A 27,144-nucleotide genomic window follows, 5' to 3' on the forward strand; every position below is an offset into this window, starting at 1 on the left:
TGCGCCACTCATTTTTCAGAAGTATTTATTTAGCAGTAATTTAGCAAAACATACATGATATGTTTTAGACAGCTGAATACTGTAACTGACATGTGGATTATCCAACATGAAAAATGTAAGATTTTTCCGTTAGTGTTTTAATATTGTTTACTGTCTTTCAGAATTGGTCGCTGTTCTCCAGAAAAACATGAGATGAAACTTTTTTCAGCTATCACTACAAACAGGACAGAGTAAGTAACAGTTAAAAATAATTATAATTTTTTTGTGTTCAATATACCTTTAACATTTATGCTACAATGAGGATGGAATCTTATGATTTTAGAAGTGGTGCACATCATTCTATCTTGTAGTACTTTGTCCTTGACACAGAGAGTATTATGACCTACTACCCAAGTGATGGAAAAGTCAGACTTAATTCTTAATAGACCTGTAATAAAGTTTCATTGCTTTCTTTGATGTCGTGAACACCATTCACTGTTTCACAAAGAACAGTCTTTGGTGAGCTCTCTTATCCATGATGGATGTGTTGACTTTCTCTATTAAAATGGTAGCAGTTGTGTTGTCTCCAAAGCCTTTAGTATCTGTCTGTAAATTTATAAAGGTGAGCATGTTCTTTTCCTGACTTAAAGCCCATCATTATTTGGATCACTACAACCAACTTCTCAAGAGAGAGAAACCTGGAGGTGTTGACTTTTATTCCCTGTGTAACATTCATAATGAATTTGTGAACTAATTTTCAAGTGTGAAATTCTAGTTCAGTTTTAAATGTTTTGGCTTAAAACATGTTTTCTTTATTTTCTCTTTTTGAGAGTAATTTCAGCCTTTAAGGTTTTCTTATTGCTAAACTAATAGTAGAACAGATGTCTAACCTGTTTAGTAACTGCTTTTTTTGGCCAAGCGAATATACAGGGTGGTCCAGATCTAATTATGCAGTTATGAAAAGGTGAACACATCGCACCCACTGTTCGACTGACAACCGTCTCCCCACCATTTTGGAATGCAGGGCAGGTGCTGCCATCTATCGGCAACAAAATAATTTTTTGTGAATTCTTTATGTAATAAATGTAATAAGTTATAGTGTAATGAAATTGCATAATTAGACCTGGACCACCCTATACAAGATGGTGTTGGCAATCATGTATTTGTATTCTAAGTCTGCTTAAAGTGGGCTGAGCAGCTAACAGACTTGTCTTTGTCTGTTATTTGTGCAGCGACCATTGGATCCATGGGTTTATGTGGTCAGGATTATCATAAAGGATTTTTTTTTTTGCCACTTTTGGTGTCTCAACCAGGATAGGCACCTGCCTTGTTCCCTATGTTATGCTTAAACTAACTGATATTTGTTATATACAATGAAAGTATTCAAACTCCTTTGCTTTCTTCACTTTGTTTTGTACATTTAATTTTAAGTGAATAGGTTTCTCTTTTTTTGTCCATCAATCTACACTAAATAACCCATAAAGAGAACAGGTTTTCAGAAAGGATGGCATATGTATTAAAAATTAAAAACTGAAATCTCATTGAAGTATTTATACCCTTAGTACTTTATTAGAATCCCCTTTGGTAGAAGCTCCAGCTTCATGTCATTCTGGATCTCTACAGCTTTGCACACCTGGATTTGGACAGTTTATCCCATTATTCCTGGCAGGTTTCCACTAAAGTTTCATTGGATTATATGAGAAACGTCTGTAAACTGCCATTTTCAGGTCTTTCCAAAGATGTGCTATGGTGTTTAAATCTGGGCTTTGGTAAGATACTCAAAGCCACTTTATTGTCTTGGCTGTATACTTCAGGTCATTGTCATGCTGAAAGGTAAATAGTCACCTGAGGTCTGAGGTCATGTACTTTCTGGAGCAGGTTTTCTTCTGGGACCTCTTTGTATTTACCTGAATTCGTCCTTCCCACAATTCTGATCAGTCACCTTGTCCCTGCTGCTGAGAAGCACCCTGATAGCATGATGCTGCTGCCACCACCACATGCTGCACCTTGCAATGCCATTTGGCAGCTGATGAGCAGTGACTTGTCTTTGCCAGGTCTAGTGCTTGGACGTCTGTGCTTTGTATAATCAAACCAGAGAATCGTTTTCCACATGCTACCACAGTTCTTTAAATGTCTTTTACTGAAGAGTGTCTTCCATCTAGCCACTCTACCCTAAAGGGATGATTGATGGAGTGATGCTTAGATGGCCGTCTGTCCAACAGGTTCTCGCATCTCAGCAGAGAACTTCTGAAGCTCAATTAGAGCGACCATTGGGTTCTTAGCCATATGCCCTTCTTGCCTGATTACTCGGTATGGCTGTACAGCTGAATCTAGGAAGAGTCCTAGTGGCGCCAAACTTCTTCCATTTCACAAATTTTAAGGCCACTGTCCTCCTGGGAACAGTCAAAGTTGTAATAATGGTTTTAAGTCCATTCTCTGATCTTTCCCTCAGCATAATTTGATTGCGGATTTCCACCAAGAGTTCGATGGACTTCATGGCTTGGTTTTTGTCCTTGTGTGCAGTGTGAATTATGGGACCTTTTATACACGTGTGTGTGTGTTTCTAAATGATGTCCAGTCGACTTCAGTCAATTTCTAAATGCATCTCAAGAATTACAGCAAACGATGCAGCTGACCACGATTGAGAGTCTGAATATTTGCATTAAAGAGTTTTTGATTTAAATAAATTTTACAAACCTTTCTAAAAACATGTTTTCAAATTGTCATTATAGGTTACTGAATGTAGATTCATGGGTAAGAATGGCAAACTTATGAATTTAAAATTTAATCTACAACACACAGTGTGCAGAAAGTGAAGGTTTCTGAAATACTATATTGTCTGCCTGGCCCTTTGATTTATTTAGTAGGAAAGTTAATAAAAATTAATCGCAGGTTATTTTCAGTTGAACTATTCTGGTCTTGGAAGGTCTTTTTACTGTAAAAAATTCTTATGGTGTGTTAATGTTGATAAAGCCATTTTATGAAGATACGGGTCTCCAAGAAGTGTACACTGTATACAGAGAAGCACTCACCTCGTCATTTCTTTGAACTCCTCATTAGTTTGTCTAATTTCTTGTGGAGTCTTTTCAGCTTCATTAAAATATAAAGGAATATCTGCATTTGGCAAAAGGCACATAAATACAAAATTCAGTGATTAATAAGATGTATCAAATCCAACACTTTATCATATCAAATAACAGGAACTGCAACTTCCAACATTTCAAAACCCCTTCCACTTCCTACACATTAAATATAAGAATAGTAATTTCAGCACTGAAATTAAACACCTTTGTTCATAAATAACAAGTCATATGCCTTCTTGTGAACAGGGGAATGTTTAAATATAGGTTTATTCTTAATTGTGGTCGTGACAATTATCATGAGATTATAGGATAACAGCCAACACATCAGATTGTTATCTGTTAAATTTGCCACTAGAAGTGTGAAATGCAAATGGTTCTTCTGCAGATGGTGTTTCTATTTTAGCTCAAACTTTCCAAATATTTTAGGCAAGTGCTCCCAGCATGTTCTCTTTGAAGAACTTTAGTATTTCAAGTTTCACTGTAAAATGTGAAATCATGAGGAAAAATGGTAATTTTGTCCAAATGTGCCCAATTTCTTATCAATTAGGAAACAGCAGGAGAGAAGTGCAGCACATACAAGTTTTGAACAGAAAACCCCATTCACAACATCCTAGCGTGTCATCTCCTCTTCATTTAATGAGCCCAAAATCATGCTAAACTGAGATTTCCAAGTCCTTGGTGGGTAGATTTTTCTCCTATGTACCTGCACCCCACTATTTCAGGGATTATTTTCTAAATTACTCTAAGCCAGCCTCCATATCATTCTGCAATGCTTTTGTTGAAGAGCGTAAATGAAGCTCTAATGTTTATCCAGTTAGTAATGTCTGATATGTCTTAGTTTGTGATTTTAAACTTCATTTTCATGCCTTCTAGCCCAGAAGAAATCTGATTAATCTTCTATGGACCAACTGTTAATGCAGAAACCTAAACTTGTTTGCAATGTGCAAGAGATGGCCTCATCTGGCATAAGCATAATCTCTCTCTTCCCTTTCCTAAAGCTAGCAACCAATTTGCATTTTAATTATATTTGCACATTGTTTGTCAGAGTCTGATAAATTCATTAGTTTATATGCAGTACTTTATAGGTGGATATTAATGTGCATGTGTTTGGCCATTAGGTAGCAATGGTGTTCAGACCACCAGTGTAAGCCTAGAATGAGTTGTTGGCACTTTGTTCCAAATCTGTTGGTAAAGAATATAAATGAAAACTCTCCAGGAAGTCTGCTAATGCAGAAAAAAGCAGTGTAAGTTAAATATTTAAAGGTTAAACTGACTGAACAAGTATAGCGTGAAGCTCTTCCAATGACGCTACGTGTCAGCACTGACAATATTATAGAGGTGCCATTACAAAAACAACTTCTGCACAGACTGTTCTCGGGCTCTCACAGTCCTAGGCCTAAGACAAGTGTCATTTTCTACCCAATGGCACCCTTTAATTTACGCATTAAGTGTCCCTTTTAATATCTGTTTGATAAATATGAATGTGATTAGTGCAGATGTACAGCATTATGGTACAACTTCACATTTGGGGAGAGGAATAATTCTTTAAAAAAATTTTCTTGGCCACTTTAGTAAATACACAATGGTAATATTCTGTTGGTAACAGTGATTGTAAATGGCCAATATGATGTGAGGCTAAAGATGAGGGGAGTTCCATTATTACAGATCAGTACATGTATCGTGGTGGCTCTGCCTATGCATGTATACACTCACAGGACAAATCCTTAGGAGCACTATGCTAACATTGGGTAGGACCTCCTTTTGCCCTCAAACAACCTCAGTTCTTCTTGGCATAAATGACACCAATTATTTTGAGATTCTGGTTTATGCTGACATGATTGCATTAGGCAGTTTCTGCAGTTCTATCTGCTGCACATTCATGCTGTGAATCTCTGTTCTACCACATCCCAAAGGTGTTCAGTTGGATTCAGATCCATTGACTAGGAAAGCCACTGAAGGACACTGAACTCACCATTGTGTTCATGAGACCAGTCTGAGCTAACGTTTGCTTTGTGACATGGTGCATTATCATGCTGGAAGCAGCCATTAGAAGTTGGGTATATTTTGACCATGAAGGGATGCACATGATCAGCACCAATACTCAAATAGGCCATGGCATTCAATTGAGGACTGATTGGTATTAAAGGTCTCAAAATGCGTCAGAATTTTCCCCACACCCCTATGAAACAAGGCAGGCTGAGTGCATGGTCCATGCTGATGAAGTTCAATTTTGACCCTAGCAGTTGTGTGCCTCAGCAGGAATTGAGATTAATCAGACCAGGCTATGTCATTCCAGTCTTCAACTTAACCTCCCAGTTTTGGTTAGCCCATTACCCACTGCAGACTTGGCTTTGTGTTCTTGGGTGACGGGAGTGAAACTCAATGTGGTCATCTGTTGTTGTAGCCTATCCACCTCAAGATTCAATGTGTTGTGCACCCTGAGATGTTTTTCTGAGCATCAAAGTAGTACAGAGTGGTTATCTGAATTACCATGGCCTTTTTTTAAGCTGAAGCAGTCTATCCATTTACCTCATACCTCTGTCATCAATAAGGTATTTTCATCCACAGGACTGCAGCTCACTGGATTTTTTTTATTTTTCACAGCATTCTAAGTAAACACTAGAGATGCTCTTGTGCATGAAAGTCTTAGGAGATCAGCAGTTAAAGAAACACTCAAACCAGCCTCTCTGATGCCAACAATCATGCCATGGTCAAAATCACTGAGATCACTTTTTTCCCCATTCTGGTGTTTGATGTTAACAGTAACTGAACCCCCTAAACTGTATACCTGCATGATTTTATACATTGTACTGCTGCCACATGATTGGCTGATTAGATAATTGCATGGATAAGCAGGTTTTCCTAAAAATATACACTCAGAGTGTATATTAAAAGAAAATAATTGTCTGGACAATATTTATTGTTTATCAAGAATATAGAGATGTAGTAGCTGGTACTCTTTCAAATGATGTCTACAGACCAAGGAGCACTTGATGGACTGATTGATTGCGTTTACAGTTCTTGGGATGAAACTGTTTCTGAACTACAAGGTCGGTACAGGAAAGGCACTGAAGCGTTTGTCGCATGAGAGCAGTTCAAATAGGCAACATGTGCTTGATGCTGTATCCCGATAATTCTCTTTCTGATCAGCTGCTGTAGAGCTGTGATTCCACACTCGGATACAGTGATATAAATACACCGAGTGGTGCAGTGAGAGTAATATGGAAAAAGATGATCCGCTGTGGCAACCCCTAACAGGAGCAGCTGAAAGAAGAAGAAGGTGCAATGAGAGAAACAACGCTAAAGCTGCTATGGTATTTGGAATAGTTTGCCCATTCTGTGGACCATTATGTTGTTACAGGTTAACTACAATCTGATGCCTTAAACTAATAAACAATGTGTGGTTAATTTTAGTGTATTTGATAAAGCTGCGTCAGGGATGTGGATCTAAAAAAGAATGGGAACTGGAACACTGGAACTAAAGCACTGCTTTGACGCTGGGTGCCGCCATTTTGTAAAACCGAGTGGAGAACTTGCATACGCCAGGGTTTGAGCTGGCGTGAAAATGTGTGTGGCTTTATGGCAAGTTTAGGTTTTATACATCGTGATTTAAGAATGGAAACGGGAGTACTCAACATTTTTGTGCCTATGCACCGTTTATACATGAGGCCCCTGGACTGCATATGAAGAAAAAAAAAAAATAGTCCCTGGAAATAATTAGATGCTAGCCATTCCTGATTCCTAGGAGGAGTCCGAAATGGCTTGAATGTCCAAGGAAGACTGGCCTTTACTGTAAGTGGAGGAATCTTTAATCATAAAATATGGCAAAAAGAAATTATAATTTGACTTAAAAATGAAGGTCGACTTTGCACTGCTAATGTTTAAGTAATATTGAAGTCTCAGTTAGAAAGCAGACTCCTTGACATCAGTGCATCATAAAATGTTTTTTAGACCATGGCTTCTAAGGAAGTGGTGTCATTAATTCAGACACACAGTCCCTTTTTTGCAAGTTAAATTTGGCTTCAACATGTATACCCCATTCTCTTAATTGAGGCACTCCTTGACGTTGGTAACTCGTTGGTGATAGAGATGGACATTATATTTTATTGATGAACCTTTTTAAGCAAGTGTATGTGATGTACCATGCTCTATGATTCTAATATTAGACCTAACGTGAATTCAGGCATAGTCTTATTTTTAATTTGCAAATCTGCTAATACTTATTTACACATATCTCATAATGTTTAGCACCTTTTTGTCCTAGTTAACTATCAATTATGATAAAGTAATCTCATTGGGTAACTTTAATTTTCACATAGATATGGAGACGTACTACATGAGGAATATTTCTACCTCTGACTAATTATGTGGTTTTTCCAAATTGTGAAGGAACATACACACTTGTATTCATCCTTCAGATTTAATTTTCATCCATGGCATTAACATTCATAATGTGATACACTCTCCTATTAATAAAGCCATTTCCGATAGTCATTGAAGTGTTTTTAACCATTTCCTTCCCGCAGTTAAGATTCATATCTATGCAGTGTCTAAATGACAGTATCTCACGTTTCATTAACATTCAAAGAACTTCAAATACCAGGTTGGAAACTAATTGGAGAAATCAGTTGACGAACAACTACAGCGCAAATGTAAGACAGGCTTTTGGTAAAACAACTCCACCAAAATAAAAGTGAAGTGAAGCAGGGTACAAATGGTAATTTGAGTGTGCCTTACAATTGACTGGCATCCCATGCAGTGTCTGTTCCGGCCTTGCACTCAGTGCTACGAGGATAAGGTCCAGCTCCTCCATTACCTTGATCTGGAGTAAGCAAAAGAGAATTTTCTTTTTCTCTAGGTTTCCTTTCACTTCCAAAAGATGTGCATGTTGAGTGAAATGACAAATGTATATTGGACTGTGGGTGTTTGGGTGAATGTGCCCTTCAAGTGCTTTGTTTCCTTCCTTGTGACCACGTGCTATAAAGATAGGGTGACATGGTGCAAGTGCCTAAAATGGAGAAGTAGATTAAATTATGAATGGTCGTCAAAGTTATAGCAATTTTCAAATTTACCTCCTCTTTCTTTCCAGAGGAAGCTGTAATCTTATGTCTAAGATTTTAAATAATCTGTACGAGAATGTCCAAGATTTCCTTGGTCACAACATAAACAGCCTTAAATTATAATAAAATGTTTTTTTCACTGCAAGAAATAGTTTATTATGGTTTTTAAGTTCTTTTAATACAGTTGACCGTGGCATTGCATTCCTCAGACTTGTGAATTCAGTTAGTTTATTAAGATGATTTTTTTTTTGTTTGATTTTTGCATATATTTCAAATTGTGTTTGATATTTGTAGAAGTGTGAATACAGTGCTTGGTTTCCCACATGGTTTTGTGTTCGGACTAACTATATTTTCTCTTCATATGTTGCTACTACATTGTGTAACTTTAAAACAGATTATCTTTCATTTATATGTTTATAATAGTGATGAATGAACCCCGCAGAATTTGCTTTGCCTTGAAGTTGACGAAATCTCAGAATTGTTCCGGAACTTCACTGAACTTTGCAAAATGCATTGAAGTCAAATGGGAAGGAGGAACGGAATTAACTTTGATTAGATTATAATGGTGCAATGGTCTTTTAACTTTCCTTGGGTTAGGGATGCATCTGCCAGCTATACTGGACTGATTTTGTTCAAAAATGTGATCTGAGCTCTGAGGCAGCAATGCTAACCACTGTGCCACCATGCCTCAAGCAACAGAAAACCCAGACAAAATTGAATACCACAAACAAAATGCAACAAATGGCTAGTAGTAAGCAAGTAAAATATAGATCATTGTGCTCACAGAGGTCCAATCTTGGGGAATATGTTGGCCATGCCAAAAGGCAGCAGTATAGGACTGGCTCATTCCATTATTTAAAGTCATGGCTCTGGGTGCGCTTCCCAAGTATCTGTGCAGATGCCTTGCATCAAGAACAAATACCTTGTAAATAGTTACAGTGGTGTGAAAAACTATTTGCCCCCTTCCTGATTTCTTATTCTTTTGCATGTTTGTCACACAAAATGTTTCTGATCATCAAACACATTTAACCATTAGTCAAATATAACACAAGTAAACACAAAATGCAGTTTTTAAATGATGGTTTTATTATTTAGGAGAAAAAATCCAAACCTACATGGCCCTGTGTGAAAAAGTAATTGCCCCCTTGTTAAAAAATAACCTAACTGTGGTGTATCACACCTGAGTTCAATTTCCGTAGCCACCCCCAGGCCTGATTACTGCCACACCTGTTTCAATCAAGAAATCACTTAAATAGGAGCTGCCTGACACAGAGAAGTAGACCAAAAGCCCCTCAAAAGCTAGACATCATGCCAAGATCCAAAGAAATTCAGGAACAAATGAGAACAGAAGTAATTGAGATCTATCAGTCTGGTAAAGGTTATAAAGCCATTTCTAAAGCTTTGGGACTCCAGCGAACCACAGTGAGAGTCATTATTCACAAATGGCAAAAACATGGAACAGTGGTGAACCTTCCCAGAAGTGGCCGGCCGACCAAAATTACCCCAAGAGCGCAGAGACGACTCATTTAAGAAAAAGAACATCATACCAACAGTAAAATATGATGGTGGTAGTGTGATGATCTGGGGTTGTTTTACTGCTTCAGGACCTGGAAGGCTTGCTGTGATAGATGGAACCATGAATTCTACTGTCTACCAAAAAATCCTGAAGGAGAATGTCCGGCCATCTGTTCGTCAACTCAAGCTGAAGCGATCTTGGGTGCTGCAACAGGACAATGACCCAAAACACACCAGCAAATCCACCTCTGAATGGCTGAAGAAAAACAAAATGAAGACTTTGGAGTGGCCTAGTCAAAGTCCTGACCTGAAAACCCCTAGAAAACCCTCAAATAAAGCTGAATTACAACAATTCTGCAAAGATGAGTGGGCCAAAATTCCTCCAGAGTGCTGTAAAAGACTCATTGCAAGTTATCGCAAACGCTTGATTGCAGTTATTGCTGCTAAGGGTGGCCCAACCAGTTATTAGGTTCAGGGTGCAATTACTTTTTCACACAGGGACATGTAGGTTTGGATTTTTTTTCTCCCTAAATAATAAAAACCATCATTTAAAAACTGCATTTTGTGTTTACTTGTGTTATATTTGACTAATGGTTAAATGTGTTTGATAATCAGAAACATTTTGTGTGACAAACATGCAAAAATAAGAAATCAGGAAGGGGGCAAATAGTTTTTCACACTTGTATCTTTAGTTATTATTTAATGAAATGTCATTCTGATATGAGAAGGGGATAGAGTCAAGAATCCTTTAAAGCTTGTTTTGAGATCATAGCTGGGCATAGGGCTAATCATGCATGCATTCAGTGGCAGTGCTCATAATATCCTCCTCATGTGTCATCTAATGCAAGGTTTCTCAACCTTTATGATTCTACAACCAAGTTTTGACTTCTTAAATTAACTGATGACCCTCTAGCAGCTAATGCAAACTGCCCCCTTGGTGAAAGGAGCGGAACCAGATGAGTTGGGGAGGGATCCCACATCATTAAACAAAAATCATATAACACTGCACTTGTGAAATACTGAGCAGGTGTACCCCTCAAATGAAACTACTGCAACTGTTTATTTTTCTGAAATTTATTTTTTTAATAAATAAAACACATGCAAAATAGCAATCCTGCATAGGTACTGATCAGCAGCAATCTTACAATAGGCCTATGTAAAAGTTCTGTGCATGACTCCTACAGCTCTGTAATGTCACACTGGCTTTGCGAAGCATCATGGGGCACTAGGAAAAAAATGTTTGCCTAAGCCATATCAAGGAGAATTTCCAAGAAAATAACCGGTAAGCAAGACTACCAGTAAACTTGGCATATTCACTGCAAAAAAAAAAAAACAACAACGCGTGGGCGAACTTCACTGAACAACACTAGCAGATAACATTCAACTGTATTTATCAATTATTCTCCAGTTCTTCAAATTACAAGTAAAACTGTAGATGAATGATTACATTTAGTGACTTACAATACTTATGATGCACTTGGTTACATTTCTTTTGGTTGTCTAATTGGAGCACAGGTAGGTCAAGTGACTTGCTCAGGGTCACCCAGTGTCAGTTGCGGGATTTGTACTTGCATCTTCAGGGCCTGAAGTCCAAAGCCTTAACCTCTACACCACACTGCCTTGCCAAACATGGGAAGACCGTACAGGATGAGGAGCATGACTCTGATGCTGTAGAGGGCTCTAATCAGTTTTCCCATACCAGACACTGAACTCGGGCCATGTGAGTGAAAACCAGAACCAGGAATCCTAACCACTAGACCATATGGGGCACACACGAAAAGTGAATGAAAAAGAATTTGTCTCAACTGTAGAAAAATAAGTTATTTTCGAAAATGGTAATTCTGAAAATTAGCAAACCTACAGTCTTAATTCCAAAATGTTAACTTTGCCTAATTCTACCTGGTATTTAGATGTTATCATTGATATGAATTTAAAGTTGCACACTTTGTAAATTCTGCTTTTTTCAAAGTACAGTTAAATTCTTACCTTGCAGAATCTTGAAAAGCAAGGTCTTTTTTAGTGGGGGATCAAGCAAAATTGTCTATTTTTAAGACTTTATCATTAGTTTTTGTAAATCACTAATCTGTTACTTTGCTGCAAGAATCATAAACAGAAATAAAGTGTGGCTGCATAGCTCAAATTGTCAGACTACTACACTCTTTTTAGTTATTTATGTTTATAGTCCAGAGAACACACTGCAGTGTCAGAATGCTGGCTTACTTAAACTTGCAAGGATAAATACATTTACTGTACTATTAGTCACAGGGACGTTCAGCTCTGGAATGACCTACTTAGAGAGGCCAAATTAGACTGCATTTAAATTAAAGCTAAAAGTGTTTATTTCAGTATAGTGTACTCTCTTTTTAAAGCATATTGATCTTTATTTATATCTAGTAATTGTTTTTATCTGACTGTTACAAAGTCTTTCATATTCTCTTATGGCATCCTGTGGTGACAGTCAGTATATGTTTCAGTGTCTGTCTCATTGTCAGACCTTTTCTTGTCTTATTCTGCTGGTGGTGCATTGCAGAGGGTCTGACCTAGGTAGTAGTAGTAGTCTGTAGCTTGAATTTTTAACGATTAAAGAAATGTATTAATATATTTTAAAATAACCTATACTGTGGATTTAGTTAGTATTTGGACCTCTTTACTTTTTATATATGTTATGTTGAAGTCTTGTGCTAAAATCATTTACATTCATGTTTACCTAACATCAAGCTATACTCAATATCCCAAATGACAAAGCAAAAATGGGACTTTAGACATTTTTTGCAAGTTTATTAAAAATAAAAAAGCATATCCCTTTGCAAAAGTATTCTGACACTTTTCTCAGTACTTTGGCATTGATTACAGTTTTGGGGATCTTGGGTATGAAGTGACAAGCGGGGGAATTTTCTTGCATTCTTCTCTGTAGTTCCTCTCAAGCTCTGTCAGGTTGGGTGGAGACCATCAATGGACTGCTACTTTCAAGTCTATGAAACATCTATGAGATGTTTGATTGGGTTCAAGTCTGGACTCTGGCTGGGCCACTCGGGGACATTCCCAGAGCTGTCTCTAAGACACTCCTATGTTGTCTTTGCTTTGTGCTTAGGATCATTGTCCTGTTGGAAGGTGAACCTGAGGCTCAGTCTGAGGTCCAGAGTTCTTTAAGGATGTCATGTACTTTGATCCATTCGGTTTTCCTCAAGCCGGTTTAGTCTTACAGTCCCTGTTGCCACCACCTTGCTTCACTGTTGGAAATGTATTGCACTGGTGATGAGCAGTGCCTAATTTCTTCCAGTCATGGCACTAATATTGGTTTCATTAGATCAGAGAATCTTGTTTCTCACAGTTTGAAAGTCTTTTAGGTGCCTTTTTGCAAATTCTAACCTGGCTTCCATGTGTCTTGTACTGAGGAGAGGCTTCTGTAAGGCCACTCTGTCATAAAGCCCAGATCAGTGCAATGTTGCAGTGATGGTTATTAATCTGGAAGTTTCTCTGGCTTCACACATGGTCATACTGGGTGAGTTCCAGAGAACATTATGATCTTGGTCACTTCTCTTACTATGGCCCTTCTCCCATGACTGCTCAGTTTGTCAGGATAGCCAGCTCTAGGAAGAGTCATGTCAGCTTAGAAGGCAGCTTTGTTATTGGGAACATTTAATGCTGCAGAAATCTTTTTATAGCCTTCCCCAGATCTTTGCCTCAATGCAATTCTGTCTCTTATCCTCCTTTAACCTCATTACTTGGTTTTTGCTCTAATACACATTGTTCACTGTGGCACCTTTTGTGGACAGATGTGTGTCTTTCCTAATCCTATCTAGTCAATTGAATTGACCATAGATGGACTCAAAAAAGGTGTAGAAACATCTCAGTGATGACCAATAGATTGACATGCACCTAAGCCAGATTTCAAGTGTCATAGCAAAGGTCTAAATACTTGTGTCAGTGGGATAATTTTTTTTTTTTATTTTAATAAATTTGCAAACATTTCTAAACTCCTATTTTCAGTTTGTCATTCTAGGGTATTGAGTGTTGCTTAATGTGTGGAAAAAACTAAAACTCCAATGGGAGAGGACTAAAGGGCAGACTCAAGGGCATGCCGGATAATTATATCTCTGGACAGTCCTGGGAATGCCCAGTATTCCCCAAAGGGATTAATAAAATTCCTAGAAATAGGGAGGTGTGGTCATGCCTCCCCAGAATAAGCAGAATGAAAATGAGAGTGATTTATATAAATTGAAAAGAGCAATGACTACAGCACCACTGTGGTTTTCGCTTCCCCCACTATAACCTATCGTCTTTTTAGATTCGTCAAAAATTCTGGTCTCCGGTTTCCCATGAATCTTGATGTTTAGGGTCCCTGATATTGAACACATCGATATATATGCATTTTGACCTACTTTTTGTACAAAAATGTGCTATATAAATAAATGTTGTTGTTGTATCTCAATGATCGGTGTGTGTGTCAGTTTCTTGAGGATGGTCTAGGATGCAGTGGATTCTTCATGATTGACAGTACAGTAGTTTGCTTAATGCCCGTCGCTCTGCCACAGATGTTAAACTGTCCAGCTTTATTCCTACAATAGAGCCTGCTTTCTTAACAAGTTTGTCCAGGCGTGAGGCATCCTTCATCTTTATGCTGCCTCCCCAGCACACCACTGCGTAGAAGAGGGCACTCGCCACAACCGTCTGGTAGAACATCTGCAGCATCTTATTGCAGATGTTGAAGGACACCAACCTTCTAAGGAAGTATAGTCGGCTCTGACCTTTCTTACACAGAGCATCAGTATTGGCAGACCAGTCCAATTTGTCATCCAGCTGCACTCCCACGTATTTATAGGTCTGTACCCTCTGCACACAGTCTCCTCTGATGATCACAGGGTCCATGAGGGGCCTGGGCCTCCTAAAATCCACCACCAGTTCCTTGGTCTTGCTGGTGTTCAGGTGTATGTAGTTTGAGTCACACCATTTAACAAAGTACAGTATTTGATACTGCTGCTGGATTATGTGAATTTCCCCTTGGGATTAATAAAGTATCTATCCTATCTATCTATAGAACTAAAACGGCTGGACAGAAGAATACCAAATTTGAAACTTATGCCTGTAATGAGATGATGATGTCCCTCAAATACCGTCATTCTGCAATTAAGTATGAATTCTTCATATCAATTGTTATAATGACTTATTTTATGATTCGAAAGATCAGCATTAGAGCAGTAAATAATAATGGGAATGTTACAGATTAGTTCGAGAAACTTCGTTCCTGGGGCGCAAAGCCTATTGATGCTCACGCTTCAGAACGCAAGCATTACAACATAACCTACTGTTTTCCCGGTTTTAAAATAATTCTGTATTAGTACTGTGCGTCCTGAATCTTTTGTAGCTTTATTTTTTTTAGGTGTGTTCGTATACAATGTGAGAAGTATCTACTGCAGTAGTCTTGTCTGTCTGCATGAAGCAACTTGGCCCCCTGTGGACAAATCTGGTTGAATTTTGGTACATTTATTCTTCAGATAAATTTGATACAATTTAGTTTTGGTTGAGATATCTCAAACAGTTCTCGTTGTATAAAGTTCTGAAATTTGAAAATCTCCTACTGAATGAAAACCACTGGTGAAACTGCAAACTCCTCTGTGTTTTCATTAGGGAAATTTGCCATGGTGTTTTTCGCACTAAATATACTGGTGACCTTGTTCATTGAGTAGTTTCCTGTAAATTCGCTGTGTTGGTGGCTTAGATGAACATTTTTTTCCCCAGTGCCCTGTGATGCTTAATAAGGCCAGTGTGACATCACATAACTATAGCAGCCATGTACAAAAATTTCATGCATGTTTTTACTATAGGATTGTTCCTCCAAGCATCCATCACGTTATTTCCCAGTCAGTACTTCAGCCAGACTTTCATCCCACATGAGATTTAAAAAAAAAAAAAAACTTGCAGAATTTATAAGTTGACCATAATGAGAATATTATGAGTACTGCCACCAGATGTATAACACTGATCACAATGCTGCATGGCTAATTATGCATGTGTTGCAAGCAGCAGTCAAAACAAGCCTTAATAGGGCCCTCCCCTCATTAGAAAATACAGGAAAGCTTGTGAAATAATAACACATTTTTTTAGTATTTATTACTATTTACAGGACATTTCTCTGTTCTTGATGGAAGAAAAAAGCACCAAGCATTTGAACTGATAGATTGGAAACGAAAGACATTCCAGCTGCACCTGGATTCACAACTTCAAACAGTGCAATGAGCCAGTCCTACGGTGCCACATTCATGGCATGACTAATGTCTGCCCCAAGATTGTGACTCAGAACATAATTTTTTTGTTTTTTAACATTTTGCTAGTTTGTGGCCATTTGTTGTATTTTATTTTGTTTATGGTTATTTTTCAGTCTGCATTGTCTGAGGCATGGTGGCACAGTAGCCAGCACTGCTGCCTCACAGCTCATGTCACATTTTTGGCCACAATAATCAGTCCAGCATAGTTGGCAGATGCTTGCCCTCAGACACAATTAAACCATTACATCATTATAATCAAAATTAGTTCAGTTCCTCCTTCCCCATTGAGTTCAATACATTTTGTGAAGTATGGCAAAGCTCCCTAACATTTCCACGACTTTGTTGAACTTGCAATGAAGCGAATGCCACATGATTTTCTCATCACTAATCTTAAAACAGAGGAACATTCTGCACACTTTCAACTACAAATTAATTTACTGTTTCACACTTTTATTTTGATGGTGGTTACACCAATTTGTTTATTAAGTTTGTTTTTCATTTTTAATCGTCTGACAGCCACTTGGATGCCCAATGTAAGTGAGTCAGATCTTGGGGAGGGCGTGCAAGCAGCTCATACAGCAGAGCACTTCTCCAGCTACTTGAGGTAAATTAACCATAAAAGAACCAGAAAAAAATAATTTGTCTTGAAATGAATGAAATAGCAAAGCAATTATGTAAGCATGCTATATATATATAAAGACTGACTGAACTAGTATTTGCTGTTTATTATTGTAAAGAAGAAACATTATGAACCTGTAGCTAAACAGTGTTTAAAAAATTAATTACATGAGAAACATGCAGATCCCTTAAATGATAAAAAGATAGAAAGGGAGCTGCACTTGATCTTTGGACAGAATATTGGAGCTGCTAGGTAGGCAAAGGATTGTGATTTGATATACAAAAAAGCAGATTGCGCTGCAAACAGCAGTGACAGGGCAGGATTGCAGTTTGTGCCACGCTAAGGGAGTTACTTAGTTGTATAACGGACAACAAACTGAGTTGAAGATAGGGATAACCAGGACCTGAAGAGCCACTATTCCTTCCATGTATCACTTTTGGAATTGCTGCTGTGCAATAAATCGGTTACTTTCCAAATTTTTAATTTGTTGTAAAATACGTTACTAGGTTTTAACTAATATTAATAGCTTATTTGTCATTTGGTAATTATTGGTTACTACTATACAGTAAACCCTCGTTTATCGCAGTTAATCCGTTCCAGACTCTACCGCGATAAATGAACTTGCGCAAAGTAGGATTCTTTATTTATAAATCTAATATTTCCGCAGTTAGAGCATAGAAAACCTGTTTACGACCTTCTAAATACATTTTCTAACATTATTAGAGCCCTCTAGACATGAAATAACACCCTTTAGTCAAACGTTTAAACTGTGCTCCTTAACAAGACAGAGATAACAGTTCTTTCTCACAATTAAAAGAATGCAAACATATCTTCCTTTTCAAAGAAGTACGCGTCAGGAGCAGAGAATGTCAGAGAGAGGGAGAAAAGCAAACAATCAAAAATCAATACGTGCTGTTAGAGCTTTTAAGTGTGCGAAGCACCGCGAGGGAAGCATATCATATATCATTGAGGAGTTTTATTTAATATGTAATACCTGCTCTGATTGGGTAGCTTCTCAGCCATCCGCCAATAGCGTCCCTTGTATGAAATCAACTGGGCAAAAAACTGAGGAAGCATGTACCATAAATTAAAAGACCCATTGTCCGTAGAAATCTGCGAAGCAGCGAAAAATCCATGATATATATTTAGATATGCTTACATTTAAAATCCGCGATAGAGTGAAGCCGCGAAAGTCGAAGCGCGATATAGCGAGGGATCACTGTATTTGAATATACTTTCAAAAATGTTTAAGAAAACTGAGCAATTTAGTTTAGTTACAGACCCTCCACTACTATTACACCTCAGTCGATTCCATTGTTAGCACTTGAGTTGGACTCGTCTGTCTTTAATAGTTATTGAGCTCCCATAAGTCAATTCAGGCTGAAGGTTTTTAACTATGTGACATTGTAAACTACTGTTAAAAAGCAAGTACTTAATATAATCTACTGTCACAGGCAATAGCATTCTACTGTATAATCGCTGGTATTTTTGAATTCAACTCATTATTACAAAAATAATTAACAAACAAAAATGTGATAACCGACTCTTGGATGAGTTAACTAAATAAAGTGAAATACTCCATCTTTCATATCGCTGAATGCACCTCAGTGTTATGCCACACATCCATTTTCTATTAGTTAAAGTATGTTATCAATCGATTTTTGGAAGTTGGGGCTAATAGTTTCATGTGCTGTGCTGTAACTAAAATTTCAGTTTATTAACAAAGTGAAATCAACTTGAGAACTTGTTTTGGATTTGCCACCTAATACAAGTAAGAGATGAATGATTTCTGTCTTTCAGTGTGCAAAAGGTTTGTCAGCATGAATTTAGACAGAGTTGATTCTGCTTTATTAATTAACTGGAACCTGGTAAGTTTGTTTGCAGATTTGCTTGTTTTAATGCTGACACTTTTAAACATGAATTGGTTTAGTAGCTCTAGGAATGTCCTATCAATGAGAGATGCTCTGTACTTTGATTACCTCTTAGCTTTGCTGAGGCCTATTCTCTAATACTACTTTGAAACGCTCTTAAATTTTTAGCAGCATCTTTTTCAGAGCTGTATTATAAACTTTTCAATGTCTGCTCCAATACACAACAGTCCAAACTAAACTAAATTGGCTACTTAGTAATCTACCAATACTGTTCAGATTTATACCATGGAAATATGATGTGGCAGAGTCAGTAGAATGAAATGAAGATATCCTGCAATGTCACTTGTGTATCTTACACTCTAGCCCTCCATTTTTAAATCATCTGTGGCCCTGAATACTTGAAATGTTTATACTGACTGCAATCTGTTTGTTTTTTATTTATTTTCTTCTGACATTCCCATTTGTATCGTCCAGCAGGCAACTATACCAGGCTTGCTGCTTTGTGTCTGTTCCCAAATGGTGTTATGTAGTGAAGTGGCCATTGATTGCTAAGCTCCTCTTAAACTGAAATATTTACAAACTTCTTCCTAGCCCTGCTCACTCAAGTCATACAGTAGACATGACCTAACACACAGAGCGTTCATATCTGTTTCAATGTCATGGATTGCAGTTTAGATACAGAGTGTGGATGAAATTTACACGAGTTTATAATGACAGCAGCTTCCTATAAAACTCTCCAAATCTTACAGGATATATTTAGTCTCATCTGCGTCTTCTGTCCTAATTGGAAAACACATACTGTAACAATTTTGTTACTCTGTGAAATACGTTTCTGTATCTGTTGTGTCGTTATTTAAATTTAAAAAGCTGTATTTTTAAAAGTTCACACACAGAGCAATTTTAATACTATTTACATCATTCTTTTAATTAAAGTAAAGCAGTCAAACTGAAAAAAATCTGTTATAAACGATGACTGAAGTTTAAAGATTAGCATCACTGAATGTTATTCTGAAATCATTTTGTCTGTTAGGTCCGTATTAAAACTAATCACTTGCTGATACTACATGGATATTGTTTGACTGCTACTCTAAATACAGTAACACAACCCTAATTACAGACCAGAAAGAAGCAAGTTACCCAGGACAAAAGAAATGGATGTACATACAAATAACCAAATGCAAGCTTTAAACTGAAGGAACATTTAACAGGTAAACTTCTCTTTTTTTTCTTAAGCTACAATAGACACTACCTTGTCTTTTTGAAGTCCAGCGTGTTCCTTCCTCTTTGCATTTGTCCTTCAGGTGTAAAAATAAGCATGAAGGGGACCTGCTTGAGTAGCAAGTTCAGCCGCTGAGAGAGCAGCATTTACCCGTGCCCTCTGCTTTCTTTCCAGAGCTATGGGATATGTGGTGACAATAGGAGAGGCACAGTTAAGGATGGGCAAGGTGAACAGGACAGGCTGTCCTTTGTAGTCATTTGCACAAAGGTACAGTGCCATCAGCCAGATGTCAAGGGACAGTACAAAGCAGACGAGAGATGGGAGGCCTTAGTCAATTCAGGTAAATTACAAAAGCCATGTCTGTTTGACCCACTTGTGCTTTTTTTTGCTTTTTTTTTGCATTGGGGACTTTGTGCTTCTGTAAAATGACCTATGACAAATACATCTAAGGAGAGGAATCAGACCAAAGGTAATACAAAATAAAATTCTTACAATGGTTTTCAAGAATCCCACACCTTTATGTGGACCAGTTGACCTACCACTGGCTGAACAGTTTATTTGTGTTACTACCTGCAACATAACATGTGGGAGTTGAGTGCAGTTCCCCTTGAGGCCAGAATATGGAATTAAAGGCAGCTATTCAGCAAGGAGAGTCAATGAATGACCACATTATTTCAGGGAATCCTCGTTAAACTCTTACCTAAGATATTTTGAACATCTTGACCAGTGGTTTGATAAACCTTTTTAAGAGGATGAAATGCCATCCTTCCTGCAGTTTTCTGTTTTTTTTTTTCGACTACAGGGTTGCATGGAGAAATCCCATATTGAGAGAGAGGTTGGACCCCTTAAAAGAACACCAGTCCGTGACAGGACACATTCACTACTCTCTTACTACTTCTTCTTTCGGCAACTCCCGTTAGGGGTTGCCACAGCGGATCATCTTCTTCCATATCTTTCTGTCCTCTGCATCTTGTTCTGTTACACCCATCACCAGCATGTCCTCTCTCACCACATCCATAAACCTCCTTTTAGGCCTTCCACTCCTCCTCTTCCCTGGCAGCTCTATCCTCAGTATCCTTCTCCCAATATACTCAGCATCCCTCCTCTGTTACTAATTTAGAGATAATAATTAGTCACTGCTAGAAATCTTTAAGATGTTAAACGAAAAGTCTTGTACCCAAAATAAACCCCACGTGGATAGACCAACTACATCCAAACACCACACAGCAGTGGGGCAAGAGGTAGAACCCGAGTCCCAGAGTTTTATCTATTTTCTGCCTTAAAGTTTGCACACTTAAGGCCGTGTCACGTTTGATGACTTTTCCATTGATTTTCAGTCTTCATACATAATCTTAGTAAGGCCGACAGTGATATTTTCCTGTGAAAGTCAGTCACATAGTCTGAGCTGCCCAGTCTAACTAGTCCACAACTCAATCCGATAAAATCAAACAGATTTGATTGTGTCCTTTGCCGTGCATATGGACTCTATGTACGTGAGAGCTTACAGCCAATGAATACTCATCTGGAAATGCAAATCATAAAATGCAGCAATGGTGAACAAGGAGCATGGGTGTTTCAGACTTCACAAACTGAAGAGAAGCTCATCGTCAACAGCAGCAGCAACAACAGGCATTGTTTTGTTGGCAGCCTTAGTGCCAGTCTATTCTGGGATAAAGAATATAGTGGTGCGGAACAACGAGTGCAATCTCGGTGGTGACATAAAGGATTGAAACTTGTAATGTAACAACTTTCAAATCAACGTTTGCAGTCAAATGCTAGCTGTCTGAAATAACTTTTTTCTTGATGCTGGTCTGCACTGTGTTAGTGGAGCCGTCTCAAAATCCACTCACAATGATAATGCTTTCAGTGAAGAGTCAAATCTCATTGGTTTGTGCTGCTTTTTAGAATTCTTCTACTCACCTTCCATGGATGAACTGGTATTGGGACTTATCTTAAACTCTGGATACACGTCTGCATCCTAAAAGACCAAAAAAGAAACAGGTCTGAGATATTAAATAGGGGACAAAAATGGACTCGCTGGCTTCAATTATTAATGTGTGTGTGTCTGTCTCTCACTCTCTTCCAGTGAGAGCTGTTGGTTGTCAAACTTTTCTTTTATGAAATCCTTTTCTTTTCTCCAGTGTGTTTCACCTCGGTGTAAAGAAGTATTATCTCCATGTTGCCCCTTCAAAAACAGTTATTCATTATATGCTTTAAAAATTCCATTTCTTCCTTACTAACTTTAATCATAAGTCTTTGGTCATCTCTGTCCTAAATGGTGGTCTGTTAATCAATGTGTGCCAAAAGCTTTCACTGAGGTGTGCAGCAATCTAGTAAAAAGTATAAATGTTTCAGCAAGCTGTGCCAAGCCTCTACTGAGCCAGAAGATGGCAGTGTTGGCAGTGTCTGTTCAATGTAGGGCAGAGAGTCTGATGCTATTGATGCACCAAAGATTAGCCAATAAAAACCGCCTGCAGTCTCCGGCTACCCCCACGACCAGATGAGATTTACCCTACTGGTAAAGACCAGCCGGTGCTGTCGGTGTCAATTTAGCCTAGTATACCTGAGCATAGTGCTTGATTCCAGCTTATGAGAACCCACCATAGTGGGATCCACTTATTCCTAGCCTCCTGTATGTCACTGCCTGCCAGCACAAGAGACTGCATGTAACAGTGACACAAACTTCACCTTTAGCTTCTGTAATTAAGTACACTAAAGACCGCCAGCTCACATTTCAATGTTATATCTAAAAGAAAAGTATTCTTTCAGGGAAGACTGAGCTTAGAAGGAGGTGAAACTCTAATTAAAGATAAACGATCCCTGAGGTGTTTCTATATTTAATCAGTCCTCTCAAGTTATCACCTGCATTGAACCTAACCTGTCGCCTCCCGTCACTTGCATCCTCCATCTGTTGTGTGGTAATTCCACCTAAGAAGCTGGACCTTTAAACAAAGACCAGCAGCTTGCTTAAGGAGAGAACCATGCAGCATTATAAAGACAACTTCACCAGCCTGAACAGTCATTTGGTACAGCGGATGTCATTTAGGGAAATGTGCTTAAGACAGAGCTCTGTCTGTTTTCAGGAGCCCTAATATTGGGTGCATTTGCTTGCAAACACTTAAGTGTTGCATTTGTTTCTTTTGGAAAAATTTAGCATATGTAGGGATGGCAAATACTGTACATAAAAAGCATACAGATTTGTGTATGTTTGTATCAATCGTTACATACTTTATACATATACACTACCAGTCTGAAGTTTGGAATCACCAAGATATGATTGTGTTTTTGGTCGAATTTTTTTTAAATACAGCCAAGGCAATACTAGTGTTTCTAATGGCTATGACTATCTGAAATGACTGATTTTTAATTTTTTTATTCACACAAGACTGCACTTTCACCAGCAATTCCTTTGCTGTCTTAATAGTACACTCTCTTACCTTTTCCTTAATTTGTCATTTTAAATGCTAATCGGTTATTAGAGAAACTTTTGGAATTGCATTAGCACCACCGACTGTTTTGTTCACTTGTGTTTCAAGTTACTGGCATTCCTAAAATTCAGATCTGTGTTCAAAAATGGCCAAAATCAAACAACTTATCAAGAAACATGTCCATCTGTGTTTTGTTTTGTAGATTGAAGATTATTCCATGTGACAGGTTGACAAGAAACTGAAGGTTTCATACACATTCATACTATTACTATCTGAGAGAAGAAGGTCAAGCAGGACCTAACCAGGATATAAAAAGGAGGGGAATGCTGAGATCCACAACTGCTTAACCTCCTTGGGCTCAGAATTCTTCTATGTTCTGTAATCCCTTATGATTCACGTGGGTTGGGGTGCAGGACTACCGCAAATGAGGAAATCCACAAATACATTTTGGACCTGTGATTACTGTGTATTCTAAGTTTGTTGCACTAAATTAGATGCAAAAAATTTGCAAAAACTGCTAAATGGAATGATCACTATGCAAGCAAATCACTTGTGTTAGACTAGCTGCCAAGACAACAATGCATTGTGTTCATTGAAGTGCGTAGTTCAGCAGTTCTTTAGTGAGTGGTCTCTTTTTTAAAAATGTACTTAATACATTTGTGTGTATAATTATATTAGTAAAGGACAAAAATAATTAATAATACAGATACAAAAGATTTCCAACAAAACACTAAGCACAAAATGATAAACACTCACAACACAGTCCAGTTTTGTTGTTGATGATGATGGTGGTGAGATTATGAAATGAAATCCCCTGTGAACAGTTTCCTGAGAATTATGTATAATTTTGATGTCCTGTGATACCAGCGTATGTGAAGATCTGTAGAGTTTGGGAGTTTTTTTGTTTTGTTTTTTTTCAAACCAGATAGACTCACTCAAATAAGCATGCACTGGACATGAACGTAAATCCAGAGAAAACTGTAATCCCATGGGTGTAATTGTAATCTTGTTGTGCAGTAAGGTGTTGAAAGAACAAGACAACACTGATTCCAATTCTTCCAGCTTGTGGCTCATTATTAAAACGAGAACCCTCATCTTTCATATGGCAATTTCTGAAGTTTCCCTGTTGACACAATACTCCCCAGGGTTGCTGGTATTTGCAGTCCATTTAGGTAGCAGAGCTACAGTATTGTCGTCGGTTTTCCAAAATAAGTTTCAAAATTCGCAAAATAATTTCCGTTTAATTATTGATGGTTTACAGCGAATAGGTGGATCTGCGAATCGTATCTCTGTGAATTGCAAGAGTTGATCTGTAATTTCGATTAAACCCGAGTAAGAGTCAGTGACAGTTAACAATCTGCTGCGCATTTTTAAGCCTGAATAATTTTTGATACAGTATTCTGCTGCTGTCTAGTGGATAAAATAACAACATGCTGCAGAACATCATGGTTATTTCTTTGCTATTTTCCTATTCTAATGCTTCATTTTGCAAAAAACAAATACTGACGTTTCCTGAGAAAGCTGTTTTAATTTTGCCATTTTTGAACCCAGAAATGAACTTTGAGAATATCAGTACCTTGCAACCTAATAACAGATTTCTGAGGTTCAGAGGTGCAAATGCAATTACAAAAGTTTTTTTAATAAATAATTAGCATGTATACATAACTAATCAATCTCCTTAGTGTTATGTTTACCCCTGGAAAACCAAGCCAGTAATGTTGAATTTTTTTCAACAGGAAAATAAAGTTGCATGTAACAGAAGCATATAAATACCAAAATGTCAACATAAATACAGAAGAAAGGTATCTGTTGTGTCCCCTGCTGTACTGGTGCAGATTTTAGTACACATCCATAATGTAATAGGTTTTAAGATGGTCACCAGCACATAGCCCGATGTCGTAATCAGAACAGTAGAAGTGCGTTTACTTTTTTTTCTCTTGCTTGCACATTAGAAGGTAGAATGTCAGTGCCTGAGCCGCACAATCAATGTGCCCCTTGTGCTATCGTAGGCTACAACAGGGCAAGGTTTAGTGACTTCCACATTTCCCTTGACACTAACATTGCTGCATTGTGAGCAGCACTTAGGCTAACGTCTGTCCTTGCACTCAATCACAATTATTTTGTCTTTATCACACAGCTGATGTCACTTCACGTTGACTTTCTGTGTCAGTGTCTGATGATCAGTCCACATTATCGTAAATATTTCTCGATTTGAGCAAATGTTTATTTTCAGTATGTTCTAAAACTGCTTTACGACTTTTTTGTTTGCACTTGTGTGTGTTTTCGTCACAGGCTCTACCCCACACATACATATTAATGAGTTACCTTAGAGTAGTAAAATGCATAGAAATATTCTTTTTTTTTTCAGTGTGATATTATTTCATTCACTATGACAGCAGAATTCTGTCTTGAGCATTAGTCTGATTTAAAAATGTAAAGCAGATCATTACACATCACCCCGAGTCTGACTTGTGGTTAGCTGTAATTGCATAGAATTCCAAGCCCGAGTCATGCTCAGGTTAATACCAAACAGGTTAAGGACAAGCTAAGGGAGTTGACCATTAAGGACACTAAAGGAATGGCAGCTGAAAATGTGACTTTGCAGTCCTACAGTATGTGAATAATGTAAAGTCAGCCATTTCAAGCATTAATAGGCATTATAAACACTAGTAATGTCTTGACTAAATTTTTAAATCAATTTAATAGTATATGGATAAAAAAAGTGTGAATTTCTATCAAAATCATGAAAATTTCTAAGTAGTTCCAAAGTTTTGACTGGTAGTTTATATGCAATCTTTATTGTATGTTGTGCTGTTTCTATTGCAGATCCCAATTTAAGGTACTTTATAAGTACAGACCTACTGTAAAATTTTTCATCTTTACACTTACGTATAAAAAGTATTCACCCCTTTGAAGCTTTCACATTTTATTGTTATACAACACAGTGAATTTAATTTGTACTTTTGACACTGATCAACAGAAAACACATCTTCAGTGTTGTGGCAGATGGCCAGGAGCTTTGTCCGGTTGAGATGCCCTTCTGATGAGAGGACTGGGGGAGAGAACATGTCAACAGCAGTACATTCCCTGGAACATGAGAGCACAGCACCCCTGGATAACATCAGGGCCACCATTGGTGGAACCGACGTCATGAGGTGGAGGACAGAGCTTGCAGGAGAGGAGTGGAGGTGGCAAAAGAGAAACAAAATAATAGAGAGAGAATTTGTGTACTGTGTCGTGTAAGGCAAGAAGAAAATAAATCCTGTGTGCTTTGAGACTTGTTATTGTGCCTGTCTGTGTCGGGGGGCTGGTTTTCCACAGTGTGAAAGTGAAAACAGATTTCCACAAAGCAGTCTAAATCAATGACAAAATAAAACACTAAATTAATATTTGCCTAAGTATTCACCCCCACCAAGTTAGTATTTAGGAAATGTACCTTTGGCAGCCATGACAGCCTTAAGCCTGTGTACACAGGTCTCTCTCTTTCTCTCTATCAGCTTTGCACATCTGGACACTGCCATTTTTCTAAATTCTGTTTTGTAAAACTGCTCAAGCTCTGTCAGGTTGCATGGAGCTCACGAGTGAACTTTTTTCCAATCCAGTCGCAAATTTCCATTTGGAAAGAGATCTGCACTCTGACTTGGCCACTGCAAGGCATTAACAATGTTGTTTTTAAGCCATTTCTGTGTAGCTTTGGCTTTATGCTTGGGGTTGTTGTCTTGCTGGATAACCAATTTTCTCACAAGGCGTACGTTCCTTGCAGACCCAATCAGGTTTTACATGCAGGATTTCCATGTTTTTCCTGCACTCATTTCACCTTAGCAAGCTTTTCAGGCCCTGCTTCAGAAATGCATCCCCACAGCATTATGTTACCACCATCATGCTTCATGATATGGATGTTATGTTTTTGAAAATGTGCAATGTTCACACATGGCATTTAGTCTGATAGTGAAAAAGATCAATTTTTGTCTCATTAGACTGTAGAACCTTGCAGCTTATCTTCTATGTGTTTTTGGTATGTCCTTGTTTAACCAGTGGCTTCCTCTTTGCTGCTCTCCAATAAAGCTGAAAGTGGTGTAGCATCCATGCACAAATGTTGTCGGC

The 27,144-nt window shown here is 38.0% G+C and overlaps 1 protein-coding gene and 1 long non-coding RNA gene across 3 annotated transcripts in view; one reads left to right on the forward strand and one right to left on the reverse strand.

Annotated features, from left to right (window-relative positions):
* Positions 1-27,144, reverse strand: part of map3k19 (mitogen-activated protein kinase kinase kinase 19) — a 99,588-nt gene that overhangs the window by 33,248 nt on the left and 39,196 nt on the right. For both annotated transcript variants that reach the window (XM_039757311.1, XM_039757312.1), the window contains 2 exons: positions 21,533-21,590; positions 3,012-3,093 (listed from right to left, as the gene is read on the reverse strand). In XM_039757311.1, the coding sequence (XP_039613245.1) occupies positions 3,012-3,093; positions 21,533-21,590 (140 nt within the window). The remainder of the gene's footprint in view (positions 1-3,011; positions 3,094-21,532; positions 21,591-27,144) is intronic.
* Positions 181-26,441, forward strand: LOC120531686. The gene is made up of 4 exons (XR_005634138.1): positions 181-230; positions 19,424-19,601; positions 19,787-19,952; positions 26,021-26,441. It is a non-coding gene; the product is annotated as an uncharacterized LOC120531686 (long non-coding RNA).

The sequence above is a fragment of the Polypterus senegalus genome, chromosome 6 (genome assembly GCF_016835505.1).
Source record: "Polypterus senegalus isolate Bchr_013 chromosome 6, ASM1683550v1, whole genome shotgun sequence".
NCBI classification, from domain to species: domain Eukaryota; kingdom Metazoa; phylum Chordata; class Cladistia; order Polypteriformes; family Polypteridae; genus Polypterus; species Polypterus senegalus.